The sequence below is a fragment of the Xiphias gladius genome, chromosome 10, assembly GCF_016859285.1.
Source record: "Xiphias gladius isolate SHS-SW01 ecotype Sanya breed wild chromosome 10, ASM1685928v1, whole genome shotgun sequence".
Taxonomy (NCBI): domain Eukaryota; kingdom Metazoa; phylum Chordata; class Actinopteri; order Istiophoriformes; family Xiphiidae; genus Xiphias; species Xiphias gladius.
Genome location: NC_053409.1, coordinates 9,590,493 through 9,617,975, shown reverse-complemented (window position 1 = coordinate 9,617,975; position 27,483 = coordinate 9,590,493). Strand labels below are relative to the sequence as shown.

At 43.5% G+C, this 27,483-nt stretch overlaps 2 protein-coding genes across 7 annotated transcripts in view; both read left to right on the top strand.

Annotated features, from left to right (window-relative positions):
* Positions 1-12,422, top strand: part of prkd3 (protein kinase D3) — a 40,211-nt gene extending 27,789 nt beyond the window's left edge. For 3 of the 5 annotated variants that reach the window (XM_040137337.1, XM_040137339.1, XM_040137338.1), the window contains exons 7-20: positions 390-582; positions 713-790; positions 881-1,067; positions 1,564-1,687; positions 1,906-1,983; positions 5,102-5,378; positions 6,714-6,766; positions 7,181-7,253; positions 7,375-7,481; positions 7,656-7,817; positions 8,815-8,913; positions 9,018-9,285; positions 9,800-9,885; positions 10,747-12,422. In XM_040137337.1, coding sequence (XP_039993271.1) covers positions 390-582; positions 713-790; positions 881-1,067; positions 1,564-1,687; positions 1,906-1,983; positions 5,102-5,378; positions 6,714-6,766; positions 7,181-7,253; positions 7,375-7,481; positions 7,656-7,817; positions 8,815-8,913; positions 9,018-9,285; positions 9,800-9,885; positions 10,747-10,920 — 1,959 coding nt within the window. In that variant the 3' untranslated portion in view covers positions 10,921-12,422. The remainder of the gene's footprint in view (positions 1-389; positions 583-712; positions 791-880; positions 1,068-1,563; positions 1,688-1,905; positions 1,984-5,101; positions 5,379-6,713; positions 6,767-7,180; positions 7,254-7,374; positions 7,482-7,655; positions 7,818-8,814; positions 8,914-9,017; positions 9,286-9,799; positions 9,886-10,746) is intronic. The other 2 variants (XM_040137340.1, XM_040137341.1) reach the window with 2 other exon arrangements.
* Positions 12,423-24,663: 12,241 nt separating this feature from the next.
* foxa2 (forkhead box A2) lies at positions 24,664-27,031 on the top strand. 2 transcript variants are annotated; one of them, XM_040137566.1, is made up of 2 exons: positions 24,664-25,022; positions 25,784-27,031. In XM_040137566.1, the coding sequence occupies exons 1-2, from the start codon at positions 24,951-24,953 to the stop codon at positions 26,957-26,959; spliced, it is 1,248 nt and encodes a 415-aa protein (XP_039993500.1). In that variant the 5' UTR covers positions 24,664-24,950; the 3' UTR covers positions 26,960-27,031. The 2 variants fall into 2 exon arrangements, with proteins under 2 accessions (XP_039993500.1, XP_039993501.1); XM_040137567.1 differs by having other exon boundaries at positions 24,939-25,026.
* The last annotated feature ends 452 nt before the right edge of the window (positions 27,032-27,483 follow it).

The following is a 27,483-nucleotide window of genomic DNA, read 5'->3' as shown; positions in this document are numbered from 1 at the left end:
CTTGCTGGCTAAAATGAAGAAAGCTTCCTTCCCATTTCTGTCAGGAGCTTCCAGACTGCTTGATTTATTCATATAAAATCAGGGGTAAATGCTCATATGTGGTAAAACATGACAAATCTAATAAACTTGTTTGGAACACCGGGTTTGTGTGAACTATGCAAAGTCATGCTAACTCAGTATGACAGAATTCTTCCTTCCTTTTCCACTGATTTCATTCTCTTCTTCTACTGCCATGTCATTATTCACTCTGTCTTTCCCTATCTCTCAAATACTTCCTTTGAGGCTGTTCTTCCTTTATTTTTCCCTTTGCTTCCTTCCTGCATATGGTTTTTAATTCTTCCTAACGTCCCTCCAACTTCCCCCGTTTTCCATCCTTCCAACCCCCGCAGCAGAGGTCCCATCAGGAGGCAGGGAAGCGGATCCTATCCTGGAGTGGCAGGCCTATATGGATGGAGAAGATGGTGCTTGGACGGGTTAAGGTGCCACACACTTTTGCCATTCACACCTACACTCGGCCCACTATCTGCCAGTACTGCAAGCGTCTGCTGAAGGGTCTCTTCCGCCAGGGCATGCAGTGTAAAGGTAGGACAACATGTGAAGAGTGCGTTTCAAAGACATTGTGGTTCATTTTAGAACATTTTGGCAGTGTTTTAGCATAATTATCATGTGTTTTTTTTCTTTTTTTTTTTCATTTTCTAATTTCATCTGCCAGATTGCAGATTCAACTGCCATAAGCGATGTGCTTCAAAGGTACCAAGAGACTGTTTAGGAGAGGTGGACTTCAATGGAGGTAAGTTCTACATCCAATTTCAAAGTGACAGTGGTGCATGTCTTAATATTTGTGCTTTCAAATATTTGCATATTTCATGTACACGTATAGAGCCAGCCAGCCCTGGGCCAGATTCAGACACTACCATGGATACTATGGAGGTGGACAGTGGTGATATGGATGGCGGGAGAGGACTAGACGACCCAGAGGAACCCTCGACACCAGATGAGAGGATGTTCGACATGGATTCTCCCTTCTTGGATAGAGAGAAAGACGAAGAGCCCATCAAGACTATTAGGTAGGAAGATGCTGACTTACACTTTGACATCTTTTACTTCTTCGGTTGATGAAGTGTAAAGTTCTGTACGTGGCACTTTTTACTTTGTTACTTCAGCCATGATGGCTGTCACTGCTCATGCCAGCCACCCAATTCTGTTTTCATATATTATCTTTTGGACAGTACAATAAACAGTGACAGGAAACAAGAAGGGAGGGGGCAGAAAGGCAGCAATGGTCATTGTCAGGATTCAAAACGGGGACTTTGCAGTTCTGTTTTAACCACCAGGTTTTATGTTTGCAGCAACACTGTTGCAAACATAAAATTCATCCCTTTCTGTCAGGGAAGACCTAAAAGACATGGGCTACTTAGAAAAACAAATATAACAAAGTTTTTTTTAACTGGCTACAGGTGAGTTCAAATGTAATCAGTTGCAGTTTCATTACATTGAGCTCTAAATCAGTGAGTGATTGTGTTGTTGATTCATAAAATCTTATTTTTATGTATGTGTGTCTAGTCCTTCCACTAGCAGCAACATCCCTCTGATGCGGGTGGTCCAGTCCATCAAACACACCAAGAGGCGGAGCTCCACTGTAGTAAAGGAGGGCTGGATGGTTCATTATACAAGCAGGGACAACCTGGTAAGAGTGATAACCCCAAAAGCTCAACAGAGGAGCCCAGTCTAAAATGGGCTGGGCTTAGCCTGAATGCTGGGGAAAACTCCTTCTCCAAAGCTGTTCACATGTGTTGAATTCAGCACAGAAGGTATTTTGCTTGAGAAACAAAATTTTAGACGACTGCAGTATTGGCAACGCTTTGCCATTGAGACTAACTTGGTGTTTGTTTTCCCCTTAAACAGCGGAAGAGACATTACTGGAGGCTGGACAGCAAGAGTTTGAGTCTCTTCCAGAACGACACCGGAGCCAAGTTCTACAAAGTAAGCATAAAACTGTCAGTTCTGCCTTGTTCTTGGCAAATCACGCCTTGTCCTCTGCATCAAACACACAGTAGCATTCATTAAAATGTCAGAAAATTGAGCGGTTTAATGCAGGTAGATTCAGTGTTGAGTCCATGATGAATAATATCTCTGAAGTCCTCATATAACTCCACAGACTCGAAAATTTGTCACTACTTTAATTTCCCATAATTCTAAAATAGTGATACTGAAGTCACTTAGGATGGGATACTTTTTCATATCAATATATTTGAATATTCTCGGTCACACATATGAAAGGTATGTAAATAAAATCTAAGCAGTGGTAGCTGTGTGACTCAAGTTGAAAGGCTGTCGTGTAGCAACTGTAAACTACCTTAAGGTCAGATTGTCTCACTGAAATTTCCCCTGTGGTTTTTCAGCCTGCAGCCTAGTCTCGTCCCTGGATGAGAGGATATAGTCACTGGCTGTAGCTATGTTTAGTTATTGTGTATCAGGTCAGATGGGACATTTTGAAGGGGTTTTGAAGAGAGATTCAAAATTTTGACTATTGGGATCCCCAAGGGGGGAGAAAGTGGATTTAGAGAAGCAACTGATGCACGCTTATTTATATAAACTGATGTAATTTGGTCAAATTCTGAAACCAAGGGTAAAGCTGTTAAGATGAATCTTTTATAATCCAAAATTCCCACCAAATTAGGTCAATTATATTTTGCACAACCTTATCTCAAAATCAGCGGTGGCTGTGAGTGAAACACTGTAACTTCGGTTTATAAAATCAGTTGTGTAGAGTGTGTGACACTTCCTGCTCGGTGCCAGCACCACAGTCAGTCATTACACTGCCGCAGGGGCTTAATGGCACAGTAATTACACACTGAGGACCGAGGGAGGGAACTGCAGCCTGCAAGGTGAAGACTTCCACATGTGAGTTGGTGGTTGTTTGTGTGTGCCCTTAGGGCGGGGGATATAATCATTTTATTGTTCATGTTGCTCTGTAAGTTGTGAGTCTTTGACATCTTGTTGAGCTGTGGTCAGAGTTGTGTTGCAGTGGGATGGTGTGTTGGATGCAGCTGAGTTTCCACTGTGAGAGCAAGAGCATTCACTTTGAGTGTGTGTGTGTGTGTGTGTGTCTGTGTGTGTGTGTGTGTGTGTGTGTGTGTGTGTGTGTGTGTGTGTGTGTGCGTGTGCGTGTGCGTGTGCGTGTGTGTGTTAAATGGGGGGTTTTGTAAGAAGCTGTATCTACAGTCCTTCTTTTCTTCTTTCTTACTGTCTCTTACCGTCTTTATGCTGGTTGTGAAACAAGCATGAAAAAAGCGTACTTCCCTCATCCTTCTCTCCCAATTATTCTGTTTCACCCTGCGTCCCTCTGCCACTAAGGCCTTGGAGGGGAAACCTCAGTGGGGACTGACTCCTCAGGGTGTGTTTACATGCAGCTTTATGTGGTTCTTTATCATCGACTTGGCACCCAGCTTCATTTTAGACCTCCAGGAGGCTAATTGAAGGCTGGCTGCAAATGCCTTCTTTTCATGCTCAAACGTTTGGTCTTTGTTCCACGCCTGTTGCTTCAGAGAGGTAGATTTATATCTGTGATAGATAACGCGAGATGATTTCCTGTCCATACAGAGGAAAAAGGTTATTTCAGGGGTTTCTTTTCAGAAACCATAGATTCTTTATATTCTCAGTCTGTATCGGGTAATCGCCTGTCTTGGGTATTTTCCTTTCATTTCTGTAAAATTTCTAGCCTACTGCTCATCAGTATGTGGCCACTGTCATCCTCTTTTCTTTATACCTCCAATCTGATTAGTGGTGGTCTCATGGTGGCTTGCTTGCCAGGCATGGCAGCCATTTTCACCATTTGGAAGCCATAACTGCTCCTCGTTTGAAGATGAGACCCCTGTACTTGTGGCTTTCTCTGAAGAACCTTTTGAGGGGTGAGGGGGCTTCTCTCTGTCTCTGCCAGATTGAGTCCTGTCACAATCAAACGTTGCACCCACACACACACACACACACGCCAAGTCACACACTACCCTATAGAAGAACCGTAGTTGCTGTGTCTTAGTGGCTAGCGGTAGCGCCAGCGGCTCGTGCTCAGATGGGGCTTCTGGCTGGCCCTGCCTTGTAATCAGGGAACCAGAGAGCTTCAGCCACTGCAGGACCCGATCACGTGACCCGGCCCCGCTAACCACAAGCACTTCATCTGATACTCTGTGGTGAGCCACGCGGAGGGGGACAGCGTGTGCCACTGTGAGCCCCCATTGGCTGGAAATTCTCTGTGTTTTTTAATTTTTGACCCTCCCTCCTCTCTTTGATTTGACAGTGAGTTTGAAGGGGAAGGGGGGACTTTTAAAGTGCACTGCAACTGTCCATTCCGTATGTGCTCATAAGAGAGAGAGGAGGAAAGGAGCTTGAAAGTTAGAGCTCGGATTATATAAACAACACCCGACAACTGTGTGTGGAGACTTTGTGTGTGAGTTTTCTACCTGTACCATATTGCTTCTGTCATGGATTTGTGTAGGTTGAGAACTGCATGTTTAGATTAAGCATTGTTCTGCTCTAATACAATTTTTTGTTTTTGTTTTAATTTCTTTAAATGAGATAATCACCATTTTAAAAAGCGGTGTTACTTATAAAGTTACTTTTACGTTTAAATCAGTAACTTTATGCTTTTCAAAGGTAACAAAGAAACTTGTCAACTTGGTAAAGTGAGCGAATATGTATTTATTAACTTTTTCTAAATTTAATTAATCTATTTTCATTTATGAATAACTTTCTAAAACTTCTTTGACTAGTAAACATTAAATATTGGGTTTTTTCAACTCATTTAAACATTTTTTTTAACAATTATCCATTTAGATAGTTTAGTACCCTTCTTGTTTTTTCCTCCATCTTACATCTCTTTCCAAGGAAATACAACCAGTATAATACATATGCACATTTGTGAATAAGCAAGTGTATGTGTGAGTGTGTTTGGACTACTTGGCGCTGTGTTTTTGTTTTGTTGTTGTTTATTCCCCAGCTGTGGTGGGTGGATCTTATTTATTTGGCAATACAGAATATATTATTATCTGTTTCATTTGTTCAAGTCATTTGTTGTAATCTCGGTCCCTCACCTCCCCCACAGGAAATCCCTCTGTCTGAGATCCTCCAGGTAGAGCAGTGCAGAGACTACAGTAATCTGGCCCAGGGCAGCAACCCTCACTGCTTCGAGATCATTACAGCAACAATGGTCTACTATGTAGGAGAGAACAACGGCAGTCACTACCACAGCCCCGCTTTGGCTGCCTCGGGAGTCGGCATGGAGGTGGCCCAGGGCTGGGAGAAGGCCATCAGACAGGCCCTGATGCCCGTCACGCCCCAGCCCAGTGTGGCTAGTGCTGCTGGCCAGGGCAAAGATCACAGTAAGTAGAATATATTACAGATCTCTTCGGCCAAAAGCATGATTTTTTGTCTGTCCGAAACTGAGAATGAATATGAAAATAGGATTTGTTTTCTTTTAGAATTGATTCAAGTAATTGTGTATTAACTTTCCCGATAGGACTTCAAGGGCCCAAGGATGATGACATTTTGTTATTTTAACACATTCCTTTGAAAACTGTCAGTTATTATAGTCTTTCTTTATAGCTACAAACGATCAGCCTAAAATGAAGACATATTTTAACATATAAAAGGTGATGACGATGACATGATATTTGTAATATACAACAACAAAGAATGTAGTCAGGTTGTGACTGTGTATTTGGTTCATACAAGACGTTGTATGACTTATAATATTGCAGGATTTTCTCCTGCCTCAACGCGAAGCTAAAGTACCTACTAAGCTGTTGCTTACCTTGATTATGTGTGTTGAAAGTTTGAGATCTGCCCCAGTGGAAAGGAAAGGTCTCCTTGCACCACATTGATTAAGGTGGTACAAAAAAAAACCCACTTAGATGGCCTGACTCAACTTTCGATAGGTAGGGAAAGCCCTGCGTTAGTGTTTGTAGGCCAAAGAAGTGAGGCTGTGAAGCAAGAACCTATTTGACCAGAGTGAAAAATGAATGTGCATGACTGTGCAGAAACTGAGCCTCACTCAGGGCAGAGGTGTTGTTTTCCCAGATCAAAGAAAGTTGGGTCCTTAACGGCAGAGACAGGAAATTATGTCTGAGCCTGTGGGCTATTAGTATAGTAGTATTAGTATAAAACTGAACAGGTATAAAACTGTCCACGCTCTGTAGATCTGGATGCATTTGTTATGTGTAGGTAGATGAAGTTGTACATATTATTAATATTTAATCTTCAAATGTCAGTATAATTTATGTGGTCTTTTCTGTCCATTGAAATAAAAGCCTTTTATCCAAGATTAAACTTTATTTTGTTTTGTGTGGAGCAAATGCTTAATGATCACATTGTGTTTGGTACTTGCTTTTTATCTCTGGCTTTCTTTTCACTGGGCAGAGTTAGCCTCTGCGGCTGTCTAAATTCCCAGTTATGAAATGCAATGCATACTTGCACCATTCAGTCACACATAGCTTCCCAGATCAATTTTTGCAGCCAATTTATTGTGTAATAAAATGCTTCATTGTGTGGGGCTGTGACTTACTGCATGCAGCTGCGATAAGGAGGTTAAATAATAGTATGTTAGCAAATTGCCTCTGACTACAATCACTTAAGGACTGACTTACTGCTTTATGTATTGGTGGAGTGGCATTTTTGCAGTTTTTGAATGTGGGATAATCACGTGTTTTCCCCTCCAGAAGAGCTGTCCATCAGCATATCTGTGTCCAACTGCCAGATCCAGGAGAATGTGGTGAGTGGGGCTTCTTTTTTCTTTGAGACACTGTTGCACAATTTCCCAGCACAGCCTGCACATGCATGCATTCATGAGCTATTAAAGTAGCTGTTGTGGTAACATCAGAAATTGTATCCTACTGTGTCTTTCACCAAAACCTCCAGTGGAAGCTTTTGTGCTACACAAATGGGGAAGCGGCAGACTCCTTTTTTTTGGTCAAGGGAATTTTGTCTCGGTTCCACTTCTGCACTAAGTGAAAGTTAAATGTTTGGCAATGCCAGAAAACATTTTGGAGGAGCAACATTTTTGCAAGGCTTTAGATGATGTAACTGTTGCTGGTTGCCAATGACAGCATGGAAAGTTAACTGAATGTTTCCACAAGTAAAAGCTAAATACAATAATTAAGTAACAGTGCAAATGATCTCTGTGTAGGACATTGCCTCGGTGTACCAAATATTTTCTGATGAGGTGCTGGGTTCAGGCCAGTTCGGCATCGTGTATGGAGGTATGTTTCTCTTTGGATATGGTACCTGCTACATTTTATATGTTATGGATCTACTGTGAATTGTATTAAACGTGTAGGCTATTTAAAGTTATTCATTTTACCGTGTTTCATAATATCTCAGGCAAACACAGAAAGAGCGGCAGGGATGTGGCCATCAAAGTTATTGACAAGATGAGATTTCCTACCAAGCAGGAGAGCCAGCTAAGGAATGAGGTGGCCATATTACAGGTAATCACGAGAATCCGCCAAACAACTGAAATGATTAATAGCATGAAATTAAAGGAAAAAATAACATGTTACAAGGGATAGTGAGTACTGTAAGTTTTAACAGGAGCTACAGACCATTACAGTTCTATGAAAGCCAAAATTTCCACTGGATGTCATTATCTGCTTGTCTTTCAGAATCTGCACCACCCAGGTATCGTCAACTTGGAGTGTATGTTTGAGACGCCAGAGCGGGTCTTTGTTGTCATGGAGAAGCTACATGGCGACATGCTGGAGATGATCCTGTCCAGCGAGAAGAGCAAACTGCCTGAACGAATCACCAAGTTCCTAGTCACCCAGGTCTGAGTTGTGGAAATATGCTTGTCTTCCCTTTGCTCCCTCTCTTTCTGCCATTTCTCCTCCTCTCAAGTCTCTGAAATTAAGATTCCAGTACTCACATGCTGACTTTAACTAGAATGCTCCGTAGCCTAGTGTTACTGTATTCTCTCTGAGAGCAGCTGGTCATGGTTAAATAAACTGATGATCAATTAGATCTACAGTATGTGTCATTACCACACTTTAAATTGCATCGTACTTTACTTCTTGCTTTTATTTTTCTGTCGTGTTCTCTTTATTTTCCATCATAATTTTCCTTCGTTCTTTCCCTGTATCCTCCCTTCTGTGTTTGGGGTGTGTTGGCCCACTGTGAGTGAGTCTGTGCGCCAGCACCAGGGCCTGTTTATTCTTGTGGTGAGCTGATTTGTGTGTGTGTTGGGGGGGGGGTGTTTACGGGATTGGTCTGCATGGCATCACAGCCTCCTCCCTGGCCATGGATTACAGCCTGCAGCGCGGTTGTGGCTTTGTGGGCTGATTAGAAGAGCAGCAGGCCCCTGGGCCTCTGCGGATCTCAGGTCACAAACAGGAGCGGGGCCATTAACAACAGCCCCATTAGCTGCGGCAGGCCTGGCTCTAATGTGGCCAGGAGGACTTCTGTCAAAGCCAGGGTCAGGATAGAGGAGCCAGGCGCACTGTGGTTTTGGTACAGGGCCATAGGCAGACATGCGTGCAGCGCTAGCTTATGCCAGCACTCGTGAATATAGATGGGATGATGAGATGAGCTCATATGTCTTTATGTGAAGGTACTGGTCAAGACTGAAGTATTTAAGGGCATTAGCATGCTTATACAGCTGTGATTTTTCCACATGGCAGCACCATAGATTCTACTGCATAGATTAGACAAACATGAACCTGTTTATACCATATGCTTTGTACATTAAAACATTTAGACCATTTAGATGTATTGCCACTAGGTTTTATGGAGCTAAGTCTTTGCTTTTTGGATTTTTGGTTGCAACAGATCCTGGTGGCCTTGAGACATCTGCACTTCAAAAACATTGTTCACTGTGACTTGAAGCCTGAGAACGTACTACTGGCCTCTGCAGAGCCCTTTCCTCAGGTAAAAAAAAAAAAAAAAAAGTAAATATAGCTATGTTTCTGCGTTTCTGCACCTTCCCCATGCGTGTGTATATACGGTGAACACATTTTTCTGTCTTTATCCAGGTGAAGCTGTGTGACTTTGGCTTTGCCCGTATCATCGGGGAGAAGTCGTTCCGGCGGTCTGTAGTGGGGACTCCGGCTTACCTGGCTCCAGAGGTGCTGCGCAGCAAAGGCTACAACCGCTCCTTAGACATGTGGTCAGTGGGAGTAATTGTGTATGTCAGCTTGAGCGGGACATTCCCTTTTAATGAAGACGAGGACATAAACGATCAGATCCAGAATGCTGCCTTCATGTACCCACCTACGCCCTGGAAGGACATCTCCACAGAGGGTAATCAGTCTGTTCCTTTCTTTGGAAACATCCAAATATTAACCAGTGCTTGATCTAATCTGGCAGTTAGCTTGCTCATCACTCTTGTAAGCACTCGGCAACCTGGTTGCACCTGTGTTTACATGTCAAACTGATACTCAGACGCGTAGCCTCAGTGCTATCCTCCCCACCTACATGTCTAAGAGGCTTGAACTCTGCTCTGACTTTTCTTTGTCTGCGGCCAAGATGAATCACTTTCAAATCTCCCCAACTGCCCAAGCTGCAGCCTCTCCCACATAGAGTGTTAATTATATTACGAGGTGAAACGACTGATGAAAGTGTGAAAGTGAAATGTGTTGTCAGCCAACTACAGTGACCCATTTTTGTTGTTATACACTGCTGATCTTTATCTTTTGCTGTCAATAAGTGAGAGTCTCTCCTCTTTAGAGCTCACATCCTTTCGTTTGCTGTTGATATGAGACGATGCATGATCAGTATAGTGACAGAGTCTGCACGTTATCTATTTCCCTCACAGCCACAGATCTGATCAACAATCTTCTCCAAGTCAAGATGAGGAAGAGGTACAGTGTGGACAAGTGCCTCAGCCATCCCTGGTTACAGGTGACACGTTTTGTTTTGTTTTTAAAATTTTTGACCTTTTAAACTGACAAAGTTTCTTTCAACTTGTTCTTCACATTTATACCTGTGTCAAATCTGAACACACAGACATGATAGACATACTGTTAGATTCAGCGTGACTTACACTCTCCGAGGATATCAGCATCTTGCAAAAAGTAATCTACTGATCGTTTTCTGTGAAACAGTGGTTACGGTACAAACAGGAACTGCCAACAGCCAATTCTGCAAGACTTTTCACATTTGCCAAGATCTAAACAAATACAGGAACAAAAAACCAGGGGTCTAGATGTAGCCCACTGGCTGACTCCCTTGTAACGTTATACTTCCTGCCTAGTTCAGAAATTTAGAACAAGATTACCTCAAATATCTCAGTTAAAAAAAAAAAAAAAAAAAAACAGAATAACAACAGGAGTGAAAAAATCCAATAATATCAATTTTTTGCAGTTTGTATTCTCAATTTATTTTCATGTTACTCAGGCTCAGAATATCCAACGTGGTTCTCACAGTATATTAAGGGAACACTCAGATGGTGTCGAAAACCTGTAGACATTCAGACTCAAACTATTTTAAATTGCATGAAACAGTTTTGTTTTTTTTCCCCCATAAAAAGTGTCCAAGAGCACGTACAATTTGATGGCATTTCTGGGTGGGCACATTTGTTCTGAAAATAACATATAACACAGTATATGGCATATCTGGCTAAAAGTGAATCTGCTGAGAGGAAAAACTGGGTATCAGAAGGTTAAGTAGAGTTATTACCAGTCACTTTATGTCAGGGCCACCTCCTCACCAGTGAGGACAATGTATTGACTCAATTTAAAAGTCCATGTCTCTTTTCCTCAGGACTATCAGACGTGGCTGGACCTCAGGGAGTTTGAGACGCGGCGAGGTGAGCGCTATATCACCCACGAGAGCGACGACGCACGTTGGGAGGAGTACGCAGACGAGCACAGTCTCGTTTACCCAAAACACTTCATCATGGCTCCCAACCTGGACGACATGGAAGAGGACCCCTAGTGGCACGGGGGACCTACTACACCACATGTGTTGGGGACAAGGATTGTCGCAGGGACTTTTTGCGTGAAGCTTTGGGAGCGGCGGATTTTCCCTCCAGGACTGTTTGTTGTGGAAACAGAGAGAAGCCGATCAGACGGAGAATTACTCCTCAGAGGCTTTAAAAGTGGGAAAAACCTGACAGAAATCGTCGCATGAAGCACTGCTACAAGGAGCAGGCCGGTGGAGATGCGTGCCCCAGAAACGCATTAAAGAGAGAGAGAAGAGAGTTCTCTCCTCCTTTTTGCACAATATCAAAACATTCCATGGATACGGTCAAGAAAAATCACAAGCCAAAATATGCAAGGTGAACTCTAAACTTTAGTTAATGTACATACAGTTTGATTGATTCTGAGTAATAATATGACTCTGTTCTTTATGTGAGAGAGGAGATCAGAGAGAGATCTTACCCCAGGAGTAAAGGGCACTTGTCACAAGGGATTTACAACCTGAGAATCAAACAAACAAGTTTATTCTCATTTCTGAACTGTTTGTGAGACTGTCCTTTGGCATGAAACTGGAACTATCACATGTATTTGTATGTTTTTTTTTAATGTATTTAGTAATTGTGGTAGGTTATTGCACTATATTACCACTGAAGATAGCAACTGAATAGAAACACTATTCGCTGCTACAGAGAGCAAACAGCTTTCGAGTGTCCGTTCTAGGTGCAAAGTGTTATTGAATGATAATTAGTAGAAAGTTGATGCAGCTCACACAGTATTGGCTGCTGTGTCACAAATTCCAGCAGGTATTTTCAACCAACATGCCGTTAGAGTATGATCTTTTTAGTGGCAGCTAATAGTGTGTAAGTTTTATCAACGTTCCCTTGGACAAAGTGACACACAGACCCTGACCAAACATGTTAACAAAAACAATGCATTTCAATGTTTCCAAAGTATTTTTCTTAATTAACATTGTTCATTTCTAAAGTGTTAAAAGACTAACTCAGAACTTTTACTAAATGCAGTAATGGAGCCAATACCTCCGTTCAACATGAGGTTAAAATCAGAAATGGACTCTATGTTAGAGCATCGTGTTTCTGTTCACCCTTTTCTGTAGTTTCACACTATTTTTAAATGGGACTCCAATTCCGAAATACAGTGCAGTCAGGAAGTATTCAGACCCCCTTCAGTTTTCACATTTTGGTATTTCGCAGCATTATGCCTAAATCATTTAAATCCCCCCCCCAAATTAATCTACACTCTACCCCAGAAGGACAAAGCAAAAATAGAATTTTAGAATTTTTTGCAAATTTATTAAAAAGGGAAAAAATGAAATATGACATTGACATAAGGATTCAAACCCTTCACAGAGTACTTAATTGAAGCACCTTTGGCAGGGATTACTGCCTCGAGTCTTCTCAGGTATGACGCCACAAGCTTTGCACACCTGGATTTGGGGATTTTCTGCCAGTCTTCTCTGTAGATCCTCTCAAGCTCTGTCAGGTTGGATGTGGACTGTCAACTGACAGCCATTTTCAGGTCTTTCAAGAGATGTTCGATTGGGTTCAGGTTGGGGCTCTGGCTGGGCCACTCAAGGAGATTCACAGAGTTGTCCCTAAGCCACTCCTGCGTTGTCTTGGCTGTGTGCTTAGGGTCATTGTCCTGTTGCAAGGTTAACCCTCAGGCTAGTCTGAGGTCCTGAGTGCTCTGGGCCAGGTTTTTATTAAGGATTTCGCTGTACTTGGCTCCATTCAACTTCCCCTCAACCCTGACCAGTCTCTCTGTCCCTGCCACTGAAAAAGACCTCCACAACATGATTCTGCCCCCACCACCATGCTTCTCTGTTGGGATGGTATTGGACAGTTGATGAACTGTGCCTGGTTACCTCCGGACCTGATGCTTTTATGCAATCTTTTACTGAGGAGAGGCTTCCCGTCTGGCCACTCTGCCATAAAGCCCAGATCGGTGTGATGCTGCAGTGATGGTTGTTCTAATGTAAGTTTCTCCCATCTCCACACAGGATCTCTGGCGCTAAGCCAGAGTGACCATTGTGTTATTAGGTCATCCCTGTTACCAAGGCCCCCCCCCGATTGCTCAGTTTAGCCGGGTGGCCGGCTCTAGGAAGAGTCCCGGTTGTTCTAAACTTCTTCCATTGAAGAATTATGGAGGCCACTGTGCCATTGGGAACAATCAATGCAGCAGAATTTTTTTTTGTAGCGCTTCCCCAGATCTGTGCTACAACACAATCCTGTCTCTGAGCTCTGCAGGCAGTTCTCATGTCTTGGTTTTTGCTCCGATATGCATTGTCAGCTGTGAGACCTTATATACACAGGTGTGTACCTTTCCAAATTATGTCCAGTCACCTGAATTTACCACAGGTGGACTCCAGTCAAGTGGCAGAAACATCTCATAGATGATCAAGAGAAATGGGAGGCACCTGAGCTACATTTCAAGTTTTATACCAAGGGTCTGAATACTTTTGTCAATGTGATATTTCAGTTTTTCCTTTTTAATAAAATTTCTAAAGTTCTGTTTTCACTTTGTCCTTATGGTGTAGATGATGAGGGGGAAAATGAATTAAAATGACTTTAGCTTAAAGCGGCAACATGAAACGTGAAAAAAGTGAAGGCATCTGAATACTTTCTGAATGCACTCTGTGTTTTTGATGCATCGCCACAAGCGGCCAACCTAGGTTTTTGCATAGAACAAAACATTGGTTTCAATTTTCTTGTCTGTTATGTAGCTGGGACCATTTCGACAGCACTTTTGTCTAGACAGTAAACATAGTCAAAACTAAGTATAATTACAGTTCGGTTCAAATGGGAGTTTATAGTGCAACAGTTTTTTAGTTTGCTTTATTGGTGTGTTTTGGGAGTACGTTCCTGTTTCCTGTTGTCCCTTTCCTGTCTTTGTTGCCGCTGGATTGGCAGGTGTCAGTGTTTTGTATATTTCAGTTCATACCAATGGAATAAAAACCCAACTTCTTAACTGAGAATGAAAGTTTTCTTCGAGTTCTGACTGTCTTGCTGTTCATGCTCCTGACTTTAACAAAAGATTTTGGGTTTCAGTGCCCCAACATGCATAATCAGCCCTGGCTTGTAGTTTTGTGTATGCTGCATTACGATGTGTGAGTGAGTGAGTGTGTGTGTGTGTGTGTGTGTGTGTGTGTGTAGTGGTTTCGTATGTCAGATCCCATTCTCAGCAGCTGGATGTGATTGTTGCACCACACCGAGTGGTTTGCCGAGCCAGTCGCTCACCACAGGGGAGTAATGACATAGTTAAAGAGGGTGGTGGTGATGTGGGGGTTTGTGGAAGACTTTGAAATCGCTCATGATAAATGCTATCATGGAATCCCTTCAAGTATCAAACGAGTGTTCAACTCCAGCCATATGAATAAAATGTCTTATTCCTGGGCTTTGCTTCTGAATGGGCCTATTGTCTGAAGGTACATTTTACCATAAACGACCAAGAATAGACAGCTGTCATTAATTTAGCATAATCTTTGAAGTGTCCTTTCCTTGATTACTTCGCCAATGTTCACCGCACTTACTGTAGATACCGAGTGACTACTGTTAGTAATCATGGCTGATCTTATTGTAGTGCTATCTTCTAATAGCCATTGATGAGAAGTTTGAAGAAACTCTTTTTTTTTTTTCCCTCTCTCTTAAAGATACTCAGTACTGCTCTCCCGTGTCTGTTAATCTGAACGATTTCAAGATGTGGACCTTCGTAGCTGGCCAGATGACCCCATTAACCCCAGAGACATTTACTGACCCAACAGGCACAAACACAACAGCGCTCTTGGAGAGTTCACCGAGTTGATCGTCGCATTCAGCAGTGAACAAAATAAATCCAAACTGCCCTCCATAGCGTAGCTCGTGTTAGTGAGAATTTAAGGATACAATGTGAAAAGAGGTGCATCCTCAGAAATTTAGAGGAAATGAAATTAGAGACCAACTGTTGGGGAAATAAGGCGCAATGTCTCCCTCCTCTGGTTGGATGGAAGTGTAATACTTCTGGTGGTTCATGCCTCTCTTAAAAGATTCAAACGGATTTTACGCTGTGCCGTGCTGTCCAAAACAAGATTTCACTTTAGTAGGGAGAACATTTTAAAGTTCAAGTTGTGAGTTAATTTGGATGTTCGACCTTCAGCGTGCAGAAAGATGTAGGTGGAGAGCTTGACACTAGAAGACTGTGTTGACATTCGTCTGCTGAGGGGGCAAAGTTTCTCTGTGATTGCCTTAAATCTCAGTTTGAGAGGAGCATGAGTTTGTGACTTCACAACTACTTTAGAACCAATCAGGGTCCAGTGTGCAAGTTAAACAAGTGTGATGTGGAAACTTGAAGCCTCCAGCCCACATACACTGAAAATGAATTTTTCTGTGTAGTAGGAAACATCATTTATCTAGTATTTAAAAATGAATGGTAACTGGACGTAAATTAATTTTTTTTGTGGTCAAAAAGTATATCAGACACATCATTATTTGATGCAGATTATTCAAATACATTGCAAAACATATATGGAGGGGACCTTTCAACTCTTTAGCGGTAATTTTAATACACAGTAAAAGCTCACAATCAACCTCGGCACAGTTACTGTTTCAAAGGGGGCTCCCTCATGGCAAGCTTAAATTATTTTGAATGTAATGACAAGGAAAATACTCAGTGTGCGACATGTGTAGCTTATCACATTACGAGCCGAATTTATCAGAAGGGAAACAATGAGCGACATAGAGGCCCATGTGCTTAAAGTAGTTATATATGCTGTATATACTGCATGTCTTTACTGTAGATTCCTACCATGTCATGTGGGGACAATGCATTCCCAGCCTCCATGAAGAAAGCAATTCTCTGTGCTGCCAGATGGTGTCACTCTCTGTAGGTTGATCCACTGAGACTGTAAGGGAGATACATCCTGAGATGGCTAGAGATTCGCTTTTGCCCTCCATGTAGAGTGTCAGAAATGTTATCATCAAGTTATTTGTGTTTTAATTCACCAGATTTAGAAATGAGCCGTGTAAATATCTGAATACCAGAGAGTTTCACATGTTACAAGTGGATAAGCCAAAGGAGTCTCCTTTACAGTGAACTATAAAACATACTTGTGAGGTTGATACATAATTTCCATGAATTAAGACTGCGATGTCAGATGTGTGTCAGAAATAACGTCTAGTGAAGGATCAGAGACAGCGATCTGTCTTTGTTGCCCTGATCCTGAGGTCTGTGTATATTTGTTGAGCAGCTTTACCTGGTAGCTTCTCGACAGGTCTCTCGTCACCTCAGGGGGAGGTATGTGTGTCATGCATCCTTGTCCACCACCAGCTCTCCTCTCCCCTCTCTCCTCCACGTCCTCCACTCCTCCGCTTCTCCTCTGCACTCCATGCTGGGTATCCATGGGCTCCAGACCAAACAAGCAAACAAACTGAACAACAGAAAAACCCATCACCCAGACAAGCTTGGTCTGGGCTTGGGGGAGAGATGGGGAGAGATCTTGTTTGCTTTCTGGGCCAGTTCCATTTCAGTGTGATGGCAGAGAAGGCCTCCCAGGATACGGCTACCCACACTTCTGTTTGACTTCCAGCGGGGATCAAGGTGGTCCTCAGTCCGCCACCGACACATCATCTTCCGACCCAATACACAGCTGGCTGCATCCACGGGCCTGTAGCCTTTACCGTAGCTGATCCTGGTCTCTGCAGCTGTGGGCCGGTGGCCTTTCATCCTCACAATGCCGTCTTTCAGTCATGACCAGTAAAGAGTGATTCATTTGATAAGTATTTTACTACATTTTCAGTAAATGTTGACTGGAATTAAGAAACTAAATAAAGTTTATAACTGCTAAACAATTTCTCAAGATAAGTGTTCACTACTAAAGCAACAAAAACCTGAACTTTATCAGCTCAGTGTCCTCTGCCTGTGACTAACTGTAACCAACACACTACCCACACTGTTTTACTTTTTCTTCCTGTGTCCTTGACAAAGGACACGACTCCCAAGAAACACTCTATCTCCAATCTCTAATACAATCTCATAGCACACGTTGTATTTTCCATATCCATATCAGACAAATGAATGCAACTTCAGAGGGCATTTAGACCTTTAAATATGTGTATTGGAGACAAAGATGTCCAAAACATGACGAGTGGTCGACAGGCTAAACTTTCAATTCTCATCCATGTTTAGCCATTTGCCTAATGGCCTAAATCAGGAGGAGTTACTATATTTGTCCATTTGCTGGGAATTTTAGTTGATGAAAAGATTGGTAATTATGCCTTCAATTACATGTCTTTTAAGTTTTAGACTGTGTGTTGCAGGAAAAAAAATGTCAAAGCTGTGTGTGTGTGGTAGCTGGTCGGGACCTGAAGCCATTCTTTTGTTGTAAAATCTATGGAGGGAGGAAATGAAAGCTGGAAATGGTTTCCTAGTCTGGGAAAATGCAGATGAGCTATATAGGTATGTTTGATTTGCTGACTCCAGCTGTGCCTGGAGAATTCCCCTGACTCATCCTGTGGACCGGTTGCTGTGTGAGGCCACATGTACCCCTGTTGCAAAGCAGGCAGGCGCAATACGCAACCCCCCGCCCCGAAAGGACTGGCCATTGAACTCTCAGGCAAGTGGCAATATTTGCTCACCTGAAACACACACATCTTGCCAATTGGGGCCGGGGTGGGCTCAGGGACTGGGGAAGGACCCCTTGATGCAGCTGTGGCCCGGAGAAAGACCAGACCAGGAAGTTCTGTGGCTGGAGAAAGGTGGGGGCTGTCTTGGCGGGGGGCTGTTTAGCGGTGGCGGCCCTATTGTCTCTTAAAAAAGGCAGGGACCGTATTTGTTCGAAGCTGCAGGAGGCTGATGAGGTGCTAATCTGTTGAGTGGCTGTGTCATTGGGCCCATGTTCCCAATAGCCTGTTAGCTGTCAGGGCCTGTAAAAAAGACACAATTTACGGGCCCCAGGCCAGGACTCAGCCATCAGTGTTCACGAGTAAGCAAACACAGATTGGACACTTATGTTGTTGCTCTGGTAGGGCAGGCTTTTTACCACCAGGCTTCTGGGGTGACACGTAGGCAGCCCCTTTTCAGCCCTCCTCATGAGTTGTCGGCCCCCTCTACGCTCCTCTGTAAACACTACAAATTAGCCATCTGCATATGGATGGGCCCTCAGCCCATACAGGAAGGAGACAACTACCTGGTAGAAGGTAGAAGATATATGCTCTACTCTAATGGAGACCAGATAAAAATTTTTCCTCCATCAGCTTTTAATTTCTGTCCTCATGCATACGAAACACAGATAGCACATTCAGACACTGGGATTTTAGATATGCCAGCAGCGTGTCTCTGCTCAAGAGAGTGTGAGATTTTGTTGCATGGTGCTTTGAAGCATGAGAATAATGAAAGTGCAGGGCTGGCCAGTTGCCGTGAGATGGGTTCGGGTCAGCAGTCAGAGGTAATCCCAAACTTGAATTTCTCCATCAGCCTGGAATACAGATAAGACAGCAGCAGATATGAACCTCACTCACTCACTCACTGAGTGACTGATGGAAAAAGGAAATGGACCAAAAGCCTCTCTGAGATGTAGAACTGAGATGTGTGTGTGTGTGTGTGTTTTCTCAAGAGGTTTCTCAGAGATGTTAGCAGCCCAGCACATTTAAGGAAATTCCCCATGGTGATGAGCAGAAGAAGATACTGTATTGACTCTGGATTACGCCCATATTTCACACCACTGTGTCTATTCAAAACTAGATCAAAATAGCTGATCAATTAATTTAACTGTCATGAAGAGGATGTTAGTATTTTATGCCCATGCCCACCGACCCAGTTAGGATTGGAAAGACTAATGCACTACTTTTTAATCACCGGGCCCGTTTGCCCTCTTGTCCGCGCTGACGGGGATCTGACAGCATGCCGGCTGAGTGTAAACGGCAATAGCTCATCATGGATTATGGCACGGGTTTGATTGTAGTGATATTTAGACACAGAGCTTCCCATGGGAGCCTGGCACTTTAATTAACATAGCACTACTGGCCCCCCTCCCGTTTTAATTGCCTTCAGTCTGTGATTAAATGTGTATTGACTCTGCAGTTGGTCCACTAATGAATAACAATGTGCTGATTTGGTGATATTAAATCTTTTGGCTCTAATACACACCCTTTCCATGTTGCTTAGAAAGTTCAGACAGAAATGACAATGAACCGTGGTATGTGATCAGATCTATGTCAGAGTGGGGTTTACATAAATGCAATATATCACGTAATTCACATGAACTGTGGGTTTTTTTTCTTTTCTTTTACCTTATCTGTAGTTTTAAATCTGGCTGATATGTACAATTGATTATCAAAACCATTTGACATTGAATTTTTTTTAACAATACATAAAATTGGGTACCACTTCTATGAAGGTGCCTTTTAAAAATGCTTATATATAGGTTGAACCTAATTGCTTTATACATGGTTAATAAATTGTTACAGATGATGCTAAGACATTAAAAAGAACACATTTGGGGTTGTCGCGTTGTGAAAAACCAGTTTTGCAGATTTTTGTGAGTTCTCTTTGGTTAAAATGCTGGTTAAATGCTGCAGTTAAAAAATGCTGGTAATTCACGAATAAATGCTCATGGGTGTCTCAATTTCCAATACGCCACCAAGTCACAGTTATAAAAGTTAATTTGTTGTTAAAAAATGGACTTGATTCATTTATCTGCAGTTCTCTTTTAGAAAATGGTCTAACCAGTCAGGGAGAGTTTTCACAACCTGGTAACCCAAACGTTGGTCTCATTAATAGCATATAACTGATCTATAATGCATATTTAAATGATTTATTAATGATTAATAAAGAAATAAGATACAACTTAAAAACCCTTTATAAAGGGCTCCGTATTAGAAAGTGGTACCTTCCTTTATTTCAGAAATTTAAAATTGAATATTTCTACCATCTGAGCTCCTAAAGCCTCCACTTTAGTGCACATGCATTCTTTAGTGTCATCTGATCTGTGCATCACTCGGGATCCCACCTTCCTCATTCTACTCCTGTGGTCCAATAGATAAACTGTCACCTTGTTTGACAAATGAAGGGTAGCGGTCAACATAATGTCTTTTAACATGACAAGAGACAAGTATTGAATCTGCAATGCCCTGGATACAGTCAACATAAAACATATCGAATGGCATTCCTCGCCACATTCCCCTCAACATCAAAAGGTGCATATTTGAGGATATCCTTAGTGCGTTTACGCCTGTGTTTGCGCCCTGACCCACTGGGGCCAGTGCAATAACTTTGGACTCCCTCCCACTGCATCTCGCTGCAATGACCACTCTCAGTTTTTATTTAGCCGGGTTGTGTGCCTTCCCAGTCCAGCCGCTTTTCAGATTCATTTCCAGGTAAACACAGTGTGGCCAGCCACAAACCTGCAGCCAACAGGCGTTGTCACAGCTGTGGCTGATAATGGCAAGTCCAAACTCCAGCCCGGCTCTGGAATGTTTACTGTCACCACAGGCAAGTTGGCAGCAAACACTTTTTTTTCCCAGCACTTTCTAAGAGGAATACTCTCTCATTATTAATTTTATTTTGATGAATTACATGCTTAACCCTTTGCCCTGTACTTTTTTGTTTCACTCGGTGCATTCAGAAGGAGACAAAAGCACAAAAAAGGGCCACTCTTAAGAGAAAATTTCAGTTGAAAAAAAAAAAAAACAGGCCTTACTTTGAAAGTTGAAACTTAAAGTTAACACATTCCTGCCAACAACTCTTGGGTGTTTGAAGGAATGTTCGAAGAGTTCCGCCTTCCTCCCATCGAGCAGGGAGCACCCTGCTTCCATCCCCCTGCCTTACACCCGAAGAAAAAGAAAAAAAAAAAAAAAAGGCCTCCCGGACACCCAACAGCATCTGTACCAGAAAACTCGGCTTTGTGGTGTCATGCAGGTGTTGTGCTTTCACTTCTTTAAATGACTCATTAAACCTTTATCACTAAGTGTTTGCCCCTATCACAACCCCTAAAAGAATGGCACCTGAATGTGTGAAATGTAGCACTGATCATCATGGAGGCTTGACTGATCAACAGGGCGGCAAAACTAGCCCGAGGGAAGCAGAGATGTGGGGCACACCTTCGTTGGTAATGTGTCAGCTTTACAAGAACACATTGTGCAACGGGAGGTGTTTTTCACCCAGTTGACCCAGGTAGGTGACAGCATGAGCTGGGAGCAGAAGGAGCACCGGTACATGCAACAGCAGTTTGTGTTGCACGTGTCGCGGGGACGCTTGTCAAGCATTTAAAATCGCCAAACTCCTGTCAATGAAAGACAGATTTCTTTGCTTATATATTTCAGGCTAAAATTTGATGAACAGGATAGTCAGAGGCTGATAAATGCCCCTATTTGATCCGGCGTTTGAATGGGCTAAACTGTATTATTAGCATGTAACTTTCCACAGGAATAATGCAAAGGGTTCCCGATAATATGACGATAATATAACCATAAAAAGATTTTATTTTGCATTGAGCTCTGGAATTTTTATGTGAAGAACCACATTTCACAAAAAATACATCCTGCATGTTAAAGAGAAAAGGCGAAAACAATTTTTTTTTTTTTTTATTAAATCCATCAATGTTTCCCTAAAATGGCTGCTGTTCTCTTGACGCCCATTTGTATGCGTCATTACAGTCAGCTGCAGAAATGCAACCTTAATATTTTATCATTCAGTAACAGGCCTAAATACGACGCATGTAAGTGTTTGTCTCAGTTAAATCTGGGTATAATGCAGTGACGTTGGATTTGGGATGTTTCAGTCATTATTTGCCACCCAACTATAGAAGGGTCAGTGGCCACCACCACTGTTGCAAGTTTAAGAGAATTCAATGTTACCAGGCAAATGTTGTAGCGTTGGTGGTAAATGGATTGTGCAATCAAGTGGCATATTTAACTGCAAATACAGGTGAAGGGACATTTAAATGTCATGTCCTGATGGTCACACTCCTGATGCCTTCAACATCTTCTATATACCGACACACTTTATTTGTTCATTTTCGTCACCTCCTGTGAGGAAAAAAATCAGTTGAACCAAGGGATATTTAAACAAGTGGGAAAATAAAAAAAAAACAGTTCTTCAATACATATGCTTGATGAGGATTTATCAGAATAATGACCAGCCAAACAAAAATGACAAAGGAGCCAGGTTTCAGTTCTTTGGAGTGTGTGACCCAGCTTAAATATTGCCAAACCGACACTGACTGATGTCCCTCTGTAGTGCAGGGGAGATGTTAGAGATGTTGCCCAACGTTTCCTGTACCACATTTGAAAAGGATGCACGAAACCCCTTCCCACCCGTGACAAAGGGGCACCAAGGGTATTAGTACACAACAACGACACCAGAGCATAAAGCAAAAAATACACACAAAATAGGGTGGTAGAGCAAATCGAGCCCTCTGAAGTTTTTGTTTTCGACCGAATCCAAAATGTGACCTTCACCCATGTGAGAGGACTCCGGTAGGTTGATGATTAACTATGGAATTAGCAACATGTCTCATTCAGGAACGTAATGTCAAGCAGGTCAAGGACCACGTTAGAGTACCGAGGATTTTGTGTCTGTCTGTTGGAATAACTACGTAAAATGCTTCGATTTGCTCGTGAATTAGGAGCAGATCTTTGGTCAGTTCGCACACTCGTGGAAAAAAAAAAAAAAAAAAAGGAAAAGCGTCCTACATTTTCTGACACCTGTGTAACACGTATCGGTCGGTCAGTGATGCAACATGTTACTTAATTATCTCAGATTTTTCAATGTGAACTCCTTCTATGCATTATTCAGGAGTGTGTACGAGCGTTTATCGTACTCCTTTTTCATTAGGACCTGCATGCTCATCGCCACGAACACATTAGACACAGCTCCACAAATATACTCTTATGCTTAACGTGTCGAAGTATGTGGATGTGAAATACATCAGTAAATACCGGACGGTTGTTTTTCAGTATTCATTGTGAAAATTGGAATAATTCAAAAATGTATAAATCGAAATGAGGGTTGACCGAGTCAAGCGCAGAAAGCGCAGATTTGCCCGTCTCCAGCTCTCCACCGGTGCAATCCCCAATCCTCAAACACACACACACACACACACACACACACACACACACACACACACACACACAGGGGCTTTTTTTCTCATGATCTCATTTCCAAGTTAAGCAGACTCTGTTAGTCCCTCGTCAACACGACAGGTTTACTCGCCTTTACTAATGGGGCTCTATACTGATAGTTATGCTCTTGCGTAAATATGCGGTCAAATAGATGTACAACCACTGACACGTGGCTGGCACCGGACCGCCGCCTCACCTTGATGTTTGTGCCACACAAATACTGTACAGACAGGCCTGAGGAGCAAGGAGCCTCGGAAGCCGGGGCCCTGCCCGTCTGATACCGTGATAGAGCTTCGGTATTTAGAGAGAGTCACAAAAACCAATAAGAACAAAGATAAGTGTACTTGTACTATGATGCATACTCTGAACTGGCATCACTAAGATTTATATGAACTCAACATTCAGTTCGGCAGGTAAAAAGGCGGGGAATTGAGTTTAGTTTGAGCTTAGGCAACCTCTATACACGGCCGTTTACTGTGGCTTAAATCATTTAAAAATTCAAGGGGAATCTGGGCACAGTCCACCGGAGCTCCACGTGTCCCGCGGGCGTTCGGTGTCAGAGAACCGGGCTGCCCCTTTGGTGCCGCAAAACAATGAGGCAAGTCGAGGACTGTGGCCGAGAGAGGGCGCTCCGGGGCCGCGCCTGGCATATCCGACGCTAATTAAAACATTTAGAAAACAGTTCATCCGGTCATCCAGGTTAGTGAGGCAGGACGAGAACCTCGCCTTTCCCGCAAATGCCGGAGAAGAAAATGAAATTTTCTCCGGGGGGGGGGGGCGGCGCAGATTTTGACTGTGAAAAGGGCCGCGGAGACGTGCAGCTTTTATCATAGAGCATAGGTGTCGAACATCTGGGGCAAAGTGGTGGTGAGAGCCAGCCGGTTGGTATCACCAGAATATCACCCCTTTTTACCAGAAGTGCTCGGACCGTCCGGGTGGACCGCAGGCCCGCATCAGCGCGGCACCTGCCGACGTCTACGGTGTAACTCTTGTTGCCCGCTCCAGTAACCTGCGTACGGTTGAACACGCCTGGATTTACATGGCAACACAGCCCTGGCAGTGTAATACAATGATTCATTCACGGTTGGATTTGCCTAAACACATGTCTTCAAGCGCATTTCTGCTATAGATCCGTCTTCCTGAGTATTAATTCACAAACGTTTCATCACGTTTCACATCCTTTACCTTATCTATCTATCTATCTATCTATCTATCTATCTATCTATCTATATATATATAGATATATACACACACACACACACACACACACACACACACACACACACACACACACACACACACACATAAATGCTAAGGCTATGAATCCCTTGAACGCAAGAAAAATGGATTATGATTTCAGATCAGCTGAACTGGAATAAGCAGGTTGCGTTCACTGGGGATGTGCGTAACGAAAACCGCACCTAGGGAGAGCGCCGAAACATTCCTGTTACAGCTCCCTTTTTTTTCTGCCCGAGCCAAACTACAGTAAGATTAGTTTATAATGAAGCTTTTTCCTAGGAAATTGTTCTTTTCAGTCAGCGCAGGTGTACAGTCGGGTTGGTGGTGGTGGTGGGGTGGGGAGGGAAGGGGGGGGGGGGTGGTGGTGGTGGTGGTGGTGGGGGGTGGAAGCTTGAGGAGTCTCACATCTAGGTGCGAGGAGATTATTCAAATAGGGCCCAAGGCGTAGAAGTAGGGATTGGAGGCTTGCCTAGCGCACAGAGCTATATCATAGCGTTAACAGGCAGCACGGAGCGTCATTTGAACTCCAGTCACTGACAGACGCATTTCACGGCTGGCTCCATAAGACACACATGCGCCAGTCCTCGACGAAGGGACACGCCGACGACCCAAACACACGCAGTGGTCCCCAGTCACCTGCTATTAGAGAGACTTTTGGCTTTTCCTCTGCTGGGAGACGCTTTGTAAAAAGTCCTCCATGATGCTTGGAGCAGTTAAAATGGAAGGACACGAACACACCGACTGGAGCACCTACTACGGAGAGCCCGAGGTGGGTACCTTAAATATATATTTTTTTCCCCCGTCTAAAGCCGATCCCATTTTATACAACTCAATATTAGCCCTGAGATAATATTAACTTTGTGATCAAATATTGACTTGAGGCGCCTCCAAATCCTCCCCCATCTCCACGCAGCGCACTATCCTAACAAAGTTGCCTGACAATGTCGGGGGGGGGGGGCAAACTTTTCACTCGGATCATAATTTCATAAATCTATACGTTTCTTTACTAAATCTGATTAATTTTTTTTTTTTTTTTTTTTTTTTTTGGATCATGTTTCCACTCAACAAACATCCGAGCCTGTTTGACTTTGCGGAGATTGATTCAAATATTTGTGTCGCGGCCGCTGTTTTGAGCGTGGGAGCACAGTCCCGTCGGGTGTCAACACCCACGGAGACAACATCGCGCCTTTTCAGCGGGATTATTTCGCCTCGTCTGCCCGCTTCGGCGGTGCCTCTACACGCGCAGCCTTGTTTTCGATTCCCGAACATTTCCACGCCGGAGCGACAGCCTTTACGACCATTGCAAACTTTACCAGCCAGTGCACATTGGAAATAAGACGCGATCCTAGTATTATGATATATTATTGAATCAATAATAATACTGTGGATAATAATAATATGAAAAATGTAGTGATTTTATTAGGCTTAAAGAAAAAAAATCCTGTTTAGCCGGTGCCGTCGCATGTAATTCCTCGCTGTGATGCTTGTGCCAGATGAAACTGACGAGTGCCTCTTTCCCCCCACTGACAGTGTTACACCTCGGTTGGCAACATGAACACGGGCCTGGGAATGAACTCTATGAACACCTACATGAGCATGTCCGGCATGAGCACCACCGCCAACATGACGGCCAACTCCATGAACATGTCGTACGTCAACACGGGCATGAGTCCCTCCATGACCGGCATGTCACCGGGCGCCGGCGCCATGAACGGCATGGGCGCGGGCATGACGGCCATGAGCGCAGCGCTGAGCCCCAGCATGAGTCCCATGACCGCGCAGCCCGCGTCTATGAACGCCCTGACGTCCTACAACACCATGAACGCCATGAGCCCCATATACGGACAGTCGAACATCAACAGGTCCAGAGACCCTAAGACCTACCGCAGGAGCTACACGCACGCCAAACCCCCGTACTCCTACATTTCTCTCATCACCATGGCCATTCAGCAGTCTCCCAGTAAGATGCTGACACTGGCCGAGATCTACCAGTGGATAATGGACCTCTTCCCTTTTTACCGACAGAACCAGCAGCGCTGGCAGAACTCCATCCGCCACTCGCTGTCGTTCAATGACTGTTTCCTCAAAGTGCCCAGGTCGCCGGATAAACCCGGGAAGGGCTCCTTTTGGACTCTCCACCCGGACTCCGGGAACATGTTTGAGAACGGCTGCTACCTGAGGAGGCAGAAGCGCTTCAAGTGCGAGAAGAAGATGGCCATGAAGGACACCGGCCGCAAGGCAGGAGACGGCGGCTCCTCCAACAGCAGCTCCGAGAGTTGCAACGGCAACGAGTCCCCGCACTCCAACTCCTCCTCCAGCGACCACAAAAGGACCCTGTCGGACATGAAGACGAGCCAGGCCCTGAGCCCGGAGCACGCCGCCGCCTCCCCGGTGTCGCAGGGGCAGCACCTCATGTCGCAGCATCACTCGGTCCTCGCCCACGAGGCGCACCTGAAGCCGGAGCACCACTACTCCTTCAACCACCCCTTCTCCATCAATAACCTCATGTCCTCGGAGCAGCAGCATCACAAAATGGACCTAAAGACTTACGAGCAGGTGATGCACTACTCCGGCTACGGTTCCCCCATGGCCGGGGCTCTCTCCATGGGCTCCATGGCCGGGAAAACCGGCCTGGATTCCTCATCCATACCTGACACGACTTACTACCAAGGCGTCTATTCCAGGCCAATCATGAACTCCTCATAAACGCCTCACCCCCTTCCATCCGACGTGGACTTTCTTTCCCCTTCAATTTGTACATTTGTAAAAAAAAAAAAAAAAAAATATAGAGTTTGTGTACAATATGCATTTCAGATATTTTTGACGTTTCCCACCGTTTTAGTTGTCGAGTTTGTTAGTAGCCTAATTATTTTGAGAGAGGATGTGGATAAAAATAATAATTAAAAGTAATGATAATGTGACGAGATCTGTTCAGGAGACGGCTTCAGGAATGGACCCCAAAGACAAACAAAAACTCGCTGTAAAATAGCCTACAACCGCATAACTGGATTCCTAAATGAATTTAAATGCCTCGCAGGATTTCTTCAATCATTTGTGTAATTCCTATTTATGGCTTGTATATGTGTATTCTTGTAGTGACAAGAACAGAATCTATATTAAAGTGTTATTGGTTTTGTTTTCTGAATATGATGGCGTTTGACCGTTATTATTATTATTATTATTATTATTATTATTATTATTATCATTACTATTATTGTTATTATTATTAT

Excerpts from the sequence above, each read along its gene's own strand:
- foxa2 (XM_040137566.1), top strand. The coding sequence starts at position 24,951 with ATGATGCTTGGAGCAGTTAAAATGGAAGGACACGAACACACCGACTGG. Across the intron at positions 25,023-25,783 it reads CCTACTACGGAGAGCCCGAG|TGTTACACCTCGGTTGGCAA; the intron begins GTGGGTACCTTA and ends CCCCACTGACAG.